The sequence below is a fragment of the Panthera onca genome, chromosome E1, assembly GCF_046562875.1.
Source record: "Panthera onca isolate mPanOnc1 chromosome E1, mPanOnc1 haplotype 2, whole genome shotgun sequence".
Lineage (NCBI taxonomy): Eukaryota > Metazoa > Chordata > Mammalia > Carnivora > Felidae > Panthera > Panthera onca.
In genome coordinates this window covers 58384499-58397282 of record NC_138352.1, presented here as the reverse complement: position 1 = coordinate 58397282, position 12784 = coordinate 58384499, and the positions used below count along the sequence as shown (strand labels likewise).

At 40.9% G+C, this 12784-nt stretch overlaps 2 protein-coding genes across 18 annotated transcripts in view; one reads left to right on the top strand and one right to left on the bottom strand.

Annotated features, from left to right (window-relative positions):
• NBR1 (NBR1 autophagy cargo receptor) overlaps positions 1-7392 on the bottom strand; it is a 28021-nt gene extending 20629 nt beyond the window's left edge. For 4 of the 7 annotated variants that reach the window (XM_060645989.3, XM_060645993.3, XM_060645994.3 and 1 more), the window contains exons 1-3: positions 6606-6736; positions 3122-3232; positions 111-173 (exon numbers count right to left, since the gene is read on the bottom strand). In XM_060645989.3, coding sequence (XP_060501972.3) covers positions 111-173; positions 3122-3223 — 165 coding nt within the window. In that variant the 5' untranslated portion in view covers positions 3224-3232; positions 6606-6736. Of the gene's footprint in view, positions 1-110; positions 174-3121; positions 3233-5943; positions 6099-6605; positions 6737-6959; positions 7247-7276 lie in introns of those variants that run through there. The other 3 variants (XM_060645991.3, XM_060645992.3, XM_060645990.3) reach the window with 3 other exon arrangements.
• The window catches only part of BRCA1 (BRCA1 DNA repair associated), a 58227-nt gene continuing 52780 nt past the window's right edge, over positions 7338-12784 (top strand). For 8 of the 11 annotated variants that reach the window (XM_060645988.3, XM_060645986.3, XM_060645982.3 and 5 more), the window contains exons 1-2: positions 7535-7797; positions 8783-8868. In XM_060645988.3, coding sequence (XP_060501971.2) covers positions 8789-8868 — 80 coding nt within the window. In that variant the 5' untranslated portion in view covers positions 7535-7797; positions 8783-8788. Of the gene's footprint in view, positions 7441-7534; positions 7861-8782; positions 8869-12784 lie in introns of those variants that run through there. The other 3 variants (XM_060645978.3, XM_060645977.3, XM_060645976.3) reach the window with 3 other exon arrangements.

Below are 12784 nucleotides of genomic sequence, written 5' to 3'. Positions count from 1 at the left end.
CGCTACACAAATGAGAAAACATTAGTTAGAACTTTTCAATCCCCTATCATTCTTGAGAAATAAGATCCCTATCCGGGATACCTGGCCATGGGTACCATCATATACTTTACCTCCTCATTTTCCTCATCCAGGTATTTTATCTGAATAGTGTTCAGATCAAATGAAACTTTTACCTGCAAATGAAATGTATATACATATCAAAAAGGCAGATTGTAACAGAAACCCAGAAGTCCTAAAAGAAAGGGTGAGCATATTTCACTACATAAAAATTTAACATTTAGGGGCGCCTGGGTAGCTCAGCCAGTTAAGCGTCTGACTCTTGACTTCAGCTCAGGTTGTGATCTCATGGTTCGTGGGTTCAAGCCCTGCACTGGGCTCCATGCTGACAGTGCGGAGCCTGCCTGGGATTCTCTCTCTCTTTGAGGACACTCTGTCCCTCCCCAGTTGGCACACGCATGTGCACTTATGCTCTCTCCCAAAATAAATTTTAAAAAACTTTAAAAAATTAAACATTTAAATGGCATAAAAGAAGAAAACCATGTCAAAAGACAAAGAATAGACGGGAAATATTTGCAACTCATAACCAAGGGTTATTATCAACAATACACAAAAATCATCTGCAAAACTGCTAATCATTATGATAAACAATCCAGGTAAACGTAGGCAAAAAGGTATGGAGATTTCTTTCAAGAGAGATCAAATGTGACTAACAAGTATAGGAAAAGATGTTCAACCTTAATGCTAGTCACAACAATGCAAATTAAAGCAATGAGATGTCATCTCAATAGAATGGTGAAAAAAATTTTAAAGCCATAACATCCAGTGTTGTCAAAAATTCAGGGCACTGTCATATATTTCTGCACTGGCTACAACTGTTCTGCAAAGCACCTGGCAGTATCTATCAAAAATTAAAATCACATGCCTTGTGACTCATTAATCTTTCTTTGGAAAACTTTATCCTACAAAACAGTGCTTAAGTGTTATACACAAAGAGATCTCTCCTGTAGTTTATTTTATAATGGTGAAAAGAAAAACAACAATAACAAACCCTTTTGACCTTGAGGGTACTGAGTAAGTGAAATAACAACAATGAACTCACAGATACAGATAGCACACTGGTGGTTGCCAGAGGCAGGGGGTGGGAGGTGAGTAAAATGGGTGAAGGTGGTGAAAAGGTACAAACTATCAGTTATAAAATAAATAAGTCCTGGGAATGTAATGTACAGCATACTGAATATAGTTGTTAATAATGTGCCGTATATTTGAAAGTTGCTAAGGAAGTTCTCATCATAAGAAATTTTTTTTTTATAAATTTTTTTTTTAATGTTTATTTATTTTTGACAGACAGAAAGAGACAGAGCATGAGCTGGGGAGGGGCAGAGAGAGGGAGACACAGAATCCGAAGGAGGCTCCAGGCTCTGAGCTGTCAGCACAGAGCCCGACGCGGGGCTCGAACTCACAAACCGCGAGATCATGGCCTGAGCTGAAGTCGGACACTTAGCCGACTGAGCCACCCAGAAGCCCCAAGAAAAAATTTTTTAACTACACGTGGTGACAGATGTTAGCTAGACTTATTGTGATCATTTTGCAATATATACAAATTTAGAGTCATTATGGTATATACCTGGAACTAATATAATGTTATATGGCAATTATATCTCAATTAAAAACAAAACTAGAAACAATTTTTCAATTAGAAATGGTTAAATTATGGTATGACAACACCAAAATACTGTGGACAATCTATAGATTTAAAAAGGATGACCCTGGATCCTTATCTATTCATTGAGAACTGTCTATAACATCCTGCTGGGAAACATAATTCCCATCCCAGAGGTGGGAACAGTGGATGGAAGAGTAATGAATAGAGGGATATTAACTTTTTCTTAGTATGTGTTTGGATTGTTTTACTTCTTATAATAGGCATGTATATTATACTTTTATAATTTAAAATTTACAGTAAGGAAAAAAGGCAAGCTGTCAACTCATTTAACTACTAGAAAAAGAAAAATAACTATGTTTGATTTTCAGATCATTTGACAAACACCCCAACTTTCTGGATAACCATCTGTTTAGGCCAGAATAAAGAAATATTTGCTGGAAGACAGAGGACTAGTTCACATCATCTTTTGAAATCTTTCCACCATTTCTTTTTCTTTTTAGTTTTCATAGCACATAACCAAATAAAAGCAGGTTTTTACCAAAGGGTTTTGCTGGATAAACAGTTACACAGGAAGTAAAACATTCACTACTGCAAACGAAACAAAACCCAGAAGAGTACAAAGGGCAAACCAAGAGGAGGGAGGGCATTGACAACAACAAAAGAACAGATGAACTGCTAAGTACCTGTGGGAGTTTTTTCTGCTCAACTTTTTTTTTTTTTTAATATTTTATTTATTTTTGAGAGATAGAGATAGAGCACAAGCAAGGGAGGGGCAGGGAGAGAGGGAGACACAGAATCTGAAACAGGTTCCAGGCTCCAAGCTGTCAGCACAGAGCCTGACATGGGGCTCGAACCCACGAACCCTGAGATCACGACCTGAGCCGAAGTTGGACGCTCAACAGACTGAGCCACCCAGGTGCCCCATGCTCAACTTTTTTTTTTAAGATTTTTAAAAAATTTTAAGCAATCTCTACACCCCACCAGGCACCTGAAAACACAACCTCAAGATCCAGAGTCACACATTCTGCTGACTGAGCCAGCCTGGGGCCCCCTTTGCTAAACTTTTAGATACTTGACCTCTGAGCTAGCAATAACAACAATTAGCTCTTGCAAAACTTAGGTTATATCCTTGCTGGTTCACAAACTACAGTAACATATCTGCTCTCAGGCAGGAGAACATTTCCCTGGGGCCTGGTTAGGGTGGAAGCCACACCAATTCATTCCTTAGACTGTTTCTAAAATTAACAGGTTTTCCAAGTCTAGCTGCAAATTAAGGAATTTGTTTATTCTCTTGGGGGTGGGGAGAACATCGCCTACATGAATATTGAACCCCTGTCAAAAGTAATTTTCCAAAAGTCCTAGAAAAGGTAAATATGACAGCTATGAAACAACATTGCTAAAAATTGCTATCTTTGGAAAAATTAGGCTTAAAAGATGGAGAAACAAAGTAACACTCACCATAGCTTCAACATCAGCCCAAGTTGTATTTTCTGGATCAGAAACCAGAAAGCTTTGAGTTTCATTTTTGAAAGTCACATTTAGAGTAACCTGTGGTTCCATGCTGTGGGGCTAGAGTTGAGAGGATGGGTGAGAGAGAAAACAGTGGAAAGGGTTCTATAAAACTGCATAAGCATTCATTCAGCAAATACTTGTGAAGGCCTAATATGGGTTAGGCTAGGAAGACACCGAAGTGAATGAGAACACAATGTCTCTGCTCTTATGCTATTTACAACCTGGTGGGTAGCTTAAAACAAATTTCCCTGTTAAACGTTTGCTGAAACAGTATAAATTTTGGCCACATCCGCAGAAATCCTCTAACAGCTATAAAATTCTTTTGGATTTTATGGAACTTTATATGATTAGTTAATTCAATAGATACTACTGAATATCCACTAGTGGCAGGATACCAATGAAGATGAACACCCACAGGTCTCTACCCTCAGGGAATTTACATTCTCATAGCTTGAAAGCAACATTCTACATTTTTCTTAGAAAAACAGCCTTTTCCTAAATTGAGCAACCCAGGTTCTTTGTTAAGATCAGTTTTAACAATTTAGAGGCCAAGACACTAGCCAAGAAACTACACAGGGGTAGCAGTCAACACCTTTCATCCAAGTTCATGTGGTGTTTTTTGTTTGTTTGTTTTTGTAGTTATACTTTTTTTTTCTTTTATAGAAAATTTCATGCATAAAAGTGGAGAGTCACGGACATATAACTATAGTAAACAATTCAAGGCTATCGTCATTTTGTCTATAATTCTGTATTGTCCCCAAATCCCCCAATATAGATTGACCATAGTTAACTAATGTTTTAACCAAACTATAGTACCATAATTAAAAAAAAACTATTAAGAGAAAATTTAAACATATACAAATGAATAAAGATTAATATACAATGAACTCCTAAGGACCCATCAGATATTTTCCATAATTATCATCAACCCAGGACTAATCTTGTTACAGCAATAGAATTATTTTGACAGCCATTATTTCATCCATAAAATAACTGAGTATGTAACCCTTAAAAAAATAAGACTTTTTGAAAAGATAACCACGATACCATTATCATGCCTAAGAAGTTAACAATTCTATAATTTAATGTCTATTATGGTCAGTTGTTTTTAATTAAGGATTTTATTTACTGATGAGTTGTTAGATTATTATTTAAGTTTATTTATTTATTTTGGAGAGAGAGAGCCTGCACACATGCACATGTGGGGGAGGGGCAGAGAGAGGAGGAGAGAGAATCCCAAGCAGGCTTTGCACCATCAGCACGGAAACTGATGTGGGATTCGAACCCACGAACAATGAAATCATGAGCTGAGCCAAAATCAAGAGTCGGACACTCAATTGACTGAGCCACCCGGGGACCTCTAGATTTTGTTCTTATGACTCTGTGAAAAAACAGTTTACTAAAATCTGAACCTAAGTTGTAATGAAAAAGGTCATCTTTTAAACATATTTATCAGCAAATCTTTTAAGAAATCTCTTCAAAGAACCAGATTCTGCTCTAGGCAAATGGAGAAAGGATATGAACAACTATGTCTCAGGAATTTGCAGTGTAATGGTGAGGGAGCAAAAGGGCTGAGAAGAGCTGGGCTCCAGACACAGCTCTGACACATAACTAGCCATGTACAAAACAGTAAGTCATTTGACCTGAGCTTCAGTTCCTTAATCTGTAAGATAGGTCAAATAAAAACGTGTGTCCAAGTTCTCTGAGAACATTACTCAAACACAAAAATTATTATAATAAATCAGTCTTTAGAAGCCAAAATAGACCTGTTTTTCCACAATACATTGAGAGTGTCATTAAAAAGGACTTTGGGAGTGCCAGGGTGGCTCAGTCGGTTAAGAATCTGACTCTTGATTTCGACTCAGATCATGATCTCACAGTTCACGGGGTCAAGCTCCACATCAGGCTCTGTGCTGACAGCGTGGAGCCTGCTTGGGATTCTCCCTCTCCCTCCTCTCTCTCTGCCCTCCCTTGCTTGCATGTTCTCTCTCTCTCTCTTTCTTTCTCCAAAAAAACAAACATAAATAAACATTTTAAAAAGAGGACTTTGAACTTTCTGAGAATCTGGGTTTTTTTTTAAAATTCAAAACCAATCATCCTCCAATTTTTTCCATTTTTTGTCTCTACCTACAGTCAAGTTCACAACCAAAAAAAAAAAAAAAAAAAAAAAAAAAAAAAAACAACCAAACCCAGTTTCTAGCACCAATCTGCTGACATCTAGTATTCATTCTTATGGAATGCAATTCTTGGAGTCCTTAACATTTGGACAGAATGCCTCCCCAGGTCAACTTCCCAGATTCTTGGGGAGAAAAAAAAATCTGGGAAATGAAGTAACTGATTCAGTCAGCCAAAAAGTGGATATTCTGAATCACCTTCTTACTTTTCAACTTCCCAGAAATGCTTTCCACACTTTTGAGAGTCCAGAAGGAAACTAATCTAACTCCCTTGTTCCAAATTACATACACAATTAAAATTAGTTTAGATACTTTGGAGCTCATCCAGCTGGTAGGCTGATGAGAGAAAACAGGAAGTGGGGGATTCTAGTTTAGCTGGACCATACCCAGGTCTTCATAAAGAACTGCCTATTTCTGTTTGGCTTTTATGTGAAAATTCTTTCAGCAAGAGCATTAATCTTGAACTTGAAATACCAAAGCTATGGTTAGCACCATCTGTCCTTGTAGCTTTAAAGCCAGTAAAGTCAGACGGCTGGGTCCTAGGCCTTCAGTTTTCAAAACTGGCATTATTATACGTTCATGCCACTGGCTCACTTTTGCTTGGCACAAGTCAGCTTTTCCTCTACGTCAAATTTTTCAGGATACCAAAAATCCCTTTAATGAAGCAGACCTGGGAACTTGAGCTTTGATTACCGTCTCCACCAAAGGCCTGACATGTTAATCCGGGGGTTAAAACATGTGACCTATAGCTGGGTGTTTTGACAAAAAGGAAAAACGGTGCCTTTTCAAAACCAGAGGTCCCTGACCAAGGAGACATCTTTACAAGGTTCTCAACAAGCGGAGGGGGATGGGGATGGGAGGCTGTGTGGGCACTGTCATTTTTTTTTTCCCCTGCAGACTTTATCCTTGTCTTCCAGTTATCGTTTCCCTAGCACTCCATGCCCCCAAGATCGTGTTACCACCCCCTGAGGAATCTCGCTTTCTTTGCCTAGGCCCTCTTTCTGCTGGAGAGTCTTAGCCTCCCATCAGTAGATGCCGAGCGTTCTGAGCCACGGACCCCCCCATCTCTCTGGCAGTATCCGCCGCCTCGGCCCCCTGGCCCAAACGGCTCTCTCATCCAGTCACTGAAAAGATTGGCTGCCCCCAGACACGGAAAAAGTCGCCTTCTCTTTTGCAGGATCCCTTCCGCAAACTTCCCCTAGCCCTCTCAGTGGCGATGTGCTCCCACCCCTCTGTAACCGCCGCTACTTCCTTACCAGCTCCCCGCCCCCGGGGGGCGCCTGCCGGAGGCCAGTGCAAAAACCGTTCGCTGCCAGCTCTGCTGCTCTCCCCGCGGGGTGAATCTAACATGGCGGATAGAAATAGGACCTAGTCCCCAGTTTGAGTTTCCGACAAGATGATTGGCTCTTAACAGTTGTCTCTCAAAACTACCACCCCCCTTGATTGGCCGAGCATGCGTGGCAGGGGCTGGGCAACAGCAGCCATAACAGCACAACAACAACAAACACTGGGGCAGAGGGGCGGAACTACAAGTGCGCAGTCGAGGGCCGCGGCCCATTTCCCCTTCCCAGGTAAATTCGGCGTCCACTGCATTCCCTTAGGTCACTGACCTTAGTGGACTCCTTGCCCGAGACTTGCGGGGCTGGATGGGAATTGTAGTCTTCCTGGGACTTGTAGGTTCTTTAGCCTATTCTCCGCTCTCAAGATGTGAAAACCTAACACTCCAATCCATATCTGTTGACGTGCGTAAGCGCACAGAGCTCTTCAATCTGTCAACTGGATTGCCGTGAGACTCTTGCCCGCTTCCGGTGTCGGAAGCCCCTCTCCATAAGACTACAGTTTCCAAGGAACACTGTGTCGAAGGCCTTTCGATCCGCAATGCATGCTGGAAATCGTAGTTTTTCCCCCACACTATCCTTTTATTTACCTAAACTGGAGACTTTCATTGCGGCGGAAATGGGGAGGGAACGGGGCCTCTTCTTGCGAATGTTTCAGGCACTATCTTGCGCTCCTATTCAGGCCTCAGGTATTGATTTCGACCCTAGTCCCGCAGTCTCTGTGACGTAATAAGCCGCAACTGAAAGCGTACAGGTGAGGGGGCAGGGGCCTCACAGAAAAGTGGGGGGAGAATTCTTTCTCTTCCGTCTCTTTCTAATTACGTAACGCGGGGAAGAATGGATGACCAATCGGGAGCCCGGAAAGACTCTCGGCTCTTTCTGCTCCTCCCTTCCGTAATGTGTTTTGATCTCGTATTCTGAGAGGTTCTCGCTCAGCGGCGGCGGACGGTTTCCGTGGCAACAGGAAAGCGCGGGAATTACAGATAAATTGAAACTGCGACTGTGCGGGGAGAGCTCGCTGAGGTTTTTCTGAACTGAGGACGGCCCGGGAGGTTTTTATGTAAGTGGGGCCCTGGGCCCGGGAAGCCCCGACGCTTTGCTCTGGGTAAAGGTGAGAGAGCTCGCGGGAAGGGATAGGGCCCAAGGGGTGCTCCGAGGGACAGGCAGGAAACAGGTATGGAGAGAGTGGGGAAGAACAAGATGGGCATTACCTGGCTGGCAGGGGCGGGCGGAGGGTGGAACCTGAGAAGCCTAAGAAGTTAAGTCTGGGGAAATTGGGGAGGGGGCGCCTTGTGGGTCCCGGGGTAGGGGAGGCACTGAGGACAAGGGAGGGAGCAGGGTGTGTCCGAGGGGGAATCCTGATGACAGGAACTGGAATGTGTCCTGAGGGGAATATATAGTGTAAAAAGACGGGCTGGGGTGTGTGAGAAGGGTATCCTGAGGAAGGAGGAAAGGGAGCAGGAATGTGTCAGGAATGAGAATAGGAGGAGGGTGGATTGTGAGGGAGGGGGAGCCCAGAAGAAAGAACTGGCTTCATACGCGTTTCTGAGAAGGGACAAGAAGAAAGTAGAGGGGCGTCAGCAGTCACGCATATATTGCTGGTATGAACGTGCCTAAAGAGGATCCTGAGATGAATGCAGACCAGTGAGAAACACTGGGGAAGGTCAGGGGTGGGGAGCGTTGGTTGGTGTTGGTTTTGTTTTTTGAGTTTGGTTTTAAACACAAGACAAAGAAAGGAGCCAGGTGATTGGAGAAATATGAGGCTACCATCACTCACTCAGTCACCCCACTGTGGCTTTCTTTTTCTTGGGGAGAGGAAAACACCAAAAGGAAGCGGTTGGCGGCTGTATGTGGGAAAAAAATAGAGAAAATAATGGTCTTTAATTACAAAAAAACAATATTTTGAATCTAAAAAATAAAGCTTTTGTCATTAATTCTATGGTTGGTATGATCCTGAAGCACTCCAGTCTTAAGTTTCTCTTATTTAAAAATGACATATAATGAAACTAGTCTGTTCTTATAAATCTTTTAAAGTGACTTGTGCGTGTGTATATCCATATATATTTAAGTTGATGCCTTAAAATTCATTGGAACAGGGAGAAATGGATTTATCTGCAGATCGTGTTGAAGAAGTACAAAGTGTCCTTAATGCTATGCAGAAAATCTTAGAGTGTCCAATCTGGTAAGTCAACAGAAGGGTTTCTTAATTTGAGATTCTTCCTTTCTTGACTATATCCTATGCAAATAAGTGGAATTCACCTTACATATTAAGGAGAAGAAAATTATACTACCTATTAAAATTAAATTATAAAAGTTGCTGCTTTTCTTAACTCAAGAGCTTTGGGAATATAGGAAGTTACTCCTTTTTCTCCACTCTGCTTCTCCCCTTCCCTTTTTACTGCCTTAACACATTCAGCTCCCTATCTTTCCTAGCCCACAGACTGTCTTGATTGGTTCTACTTTGGGGTAGGGATCTGGTTTGGAGTAAGTGGCCTTTTCATCCAGGCTCTAAAAACAGCTAGATCACTTGGAATGGGCATAGTTAATAGTGGCAAAATAAAATCACCAATGATTGGTGCTTGTGAATGGGTAGGTCTCCAGTTGGAACTAGTCTTGTATATTTAAATAAGAAGTCCACAGAACATGCGACTCTTGATTTCCACTTTTTTTTTAATGTTTATTTATTTTTGAGGGATAGAGAACATGAGCAGGGGAGGGCAGAGAGAGAGGGGTACGGAGGATCCCAAGCGGGCTCTGTGCTGACAGCAGCGAAACTGATACGGAGCTCAAACTCAGAAACTGTGAGATCATGACCTGAGCCGAAGTCAAATGCTCAACCAACTGAGCCACCCAGGCGCCCCACTTGATCTCCATTCTTCATCTTGGGGTTGAGTTCAAGCCCCACATTAGGTGTAGAGATTACATAAAAATAAAATCTTTAAAGAAAAAAAAGAATACTGCGAATCATCAAAGTCTTTGGTAAGTCTCTGACTTTTTGAGTGAGCTTGTTTTTCTTCATCTATAAAATAAAGAGGGGACTAGAATATTCAAGGTTTTGGGATTCCTGGGGCGCTCACGGTTAAGCCTCTGACTCTTGATTTCAGCTCAGGTCATGCGTGATCTTGTGGTTTGTGGGATTGAACCCACATTGGGCTCTGGCTGACAGCATGGAGCCTGCTTGGAATTCTGTCTCCCCTTCTCTGCCCCTCCTGTGCTTACCCCCATGCACTCTCTCAAAATAAATAAACATTAACAACAACAACAAGGAATATTCAAGGTTTTTTTTTTTTAAGTCGAGGCATAATTTACATACAGTGAAATGTAGAGATCTTAAGTGTGCAAGTCGATGAGTTTTAACCATTGTATATATCTGTGTAACATTTCCATCACCCCAGAAAGTTCAGGAGCTCTTAACTTGCTGACCCTTCATGACATTTGGAGGCCTATGGCTAGAACTATATTTCAATATAATTAGTTTCTTGTATAATTTTATATTTTTTATTTTATGCATTTAAAAGCATTACTCTGGAAGGGCGTTCATGCGCTTCACTGGCTGCCAGAGGTTATGAGCCCCAGGCAGTCACTAGGTGATATCTATGGTAGTCACTAAATCTACTTAAAAACCATACCTCAGAATGTCTTGGTGAAAAGCCAGAAAGGAAATTTAGAATCTTTCTTCTTCTCTTTACTCTGGTCATTCTGGCCTCTTAACTCTTCTTCAGACTAGAACATACTCTCCTGCTTCTGAGCTTTTATGCTTGCTCTTCCCTCTGCCTGGAATTTTCTACCCTTGATAATTGAATGGCTTACAAATCTTGACTGAAATACCACCTTTTCACAGAGGCATTTCCAGACAACCCTATTTAAAATGGTGGCACCTGGGTGGCTCAGTCCTTAAGCATCTGACTTTGGCTCAGGTCGTGATCTCACGGCTGTTGAGTTCGGGTCCCATATCAGGTGAGCTTGAGCCCTGCTTCCTCTCTCTCTCTCTGCCCCTTGCTCACTTGCTCTCTCTCTCTCTCTCTCTCTCTCTCACTCTCTCAAAAAAAAATAAACACCCTTACCCCCAACACACTCTTTATTTCCCTTTCCTGTTTTTTTTTTCTCCATAGTTCTTACTACTATCTAACATTCCTTACAATTTATCCTTTTTCTCTACCCTTACAGAGTTTAAACTCCACGAAGGCAGGAATTTTTGTTTTATTTACTTCCATATCCTTAGTAGTTATATACCTGGGACATAATAGCCACTCAGTAAACGTTTGCTGAAGGTATTAAATATTAATTAACGTTAATTAAATTGGTTCTTTGTTAGTTTAATGGGTTTTAATATGGTGATGGTTAGTGGTGGGTAAACATTCAAAAAATAAATTGGAAAGCTGCACCTATTGCCCCTTACCTTCAATAAAGGAGAGTAAATTCAAGTAAATTTTCATTTGTGCTTCATAAAGTTGTTTTTCATATTTGGAGTCAAGTAAATAAAATTAAAGAACATGCAAGTTGTGTTTCCAGAGAGATACAAGATTTATAAGTAACCCTCCTCTCCCTTGCCCCTCAACATTTCATCTAAATAAAAACAAGAGCTAAATGAGATTTATAGCCTACTTTATGAATCATCAGAGCCAGAGAAGCAGGAAATGACAACTAGAAAAAAATTGCTTTTGAAAAAGCAAAACTTATTCATGATAATTACAAAGAGTGATCAAAAAAGTCCTCAATAGTGTGGCATCTGGGTCCATTTATTTTACATTTCCATGGGACTCAGTTATAGAAATGTAATGTTCTTTCTCACTCTGGCAAATTAAACTATCAATTAAAAAACTCAAATACATAAAAAGTAAAGACACAAGAATGAAAGTTAGTGCTAAATTTTCATTTTCAGTTAGCCGTCCTGTTATTTCTGGCTCCTTGTTATTTTATCTATTTTCTACTAGCAATGGACTTAAGTTTTTAAACTAAAGCTTTTCATTCTGGTCATTGTTAAACCTTAAACTCATTCACGGGGGAAGTTCTAGGATGGGAATCCTACCTACTCCACTTTTTGTTTGTTTTAAAGTTTTTAAAATTTATTTTGAGAGGAAGAGAGTACACACACACACACATGTGCATGAGTGGGGAAGAGGCATAGAGAGAGGGAGAGAAAGAATCCCAAGCAGGCTCTAAGCTGCAGTGCAGAGCCCTACATGGGGCTTGAAGTCATGAACCGTGAGATCATGACCTGAGCTGAAATCAATAGTCGATGCTTAACTGAGCCACTCAGGCGCCCCTGTTGTTTGTTTACCAGTGCCTAGCTAGAACAGTAGAATTTGCCATTATGTCTTAATAAATGATTCCTGATAGTGACTGCAAAGTATTATTGAGGGTAGCTAGAGGATAGGTTTCCAGCTTCTTTGAGGCCTTTTGAGCTAAAACCACTTCTGCTGACCTCTAAGTTATTGATATTTACTTCTGATAATTAGTATTTCTTTCTAAACTTTTGCACATGACCATATAAAATTTTTGACTTTCAGAAGAGTTTGCTAAAATATGTATCCTGCTGGGTGGTGGTGGTTTTTCAACCCTAACCTAGCTTCTTTTTCCAATCACTTACCCATGTCAGAAGCCCAAAGGCAAATATGCAGGAGGTCTAAATTGCCTGAGTCGAAAAGTGTTTACAATATCTGAGGGGCACCTGGGTGGCTCAATCACTTAAGTGGTCCAACTCTGGATTTTGGCTCAGGTCATGATCTCATTGTTGGTGAAACTGAGCCCCACGCTGACAGTTGAGAACCTGCTTGGGATTCTTTTGACTCTCTCCTCTCTCTCTCTCTCTCTGTCTCTCTGTCTCTCTCTGCCCCTCCCATGCACACACTCTCTCAAAATAAACTTAAAAAAATAATAAAATATTTGAATCATCTTTATAGTGAACGTTCACTTTCATCAGGATCTAAAAGAGGACTGACTTTTTTCTTTTTATTCCCATTCCCTTTTCAAGGTTTTTTTCAACAGTCATTACCTTTTTACATATTGGAGTTTTCATCCGTTTAAAGTTTGTGTTTACAGTATGTTTGTATAGCTTGGCTCATAATTACCATGCTGAAACATAATTATTTCAGAAT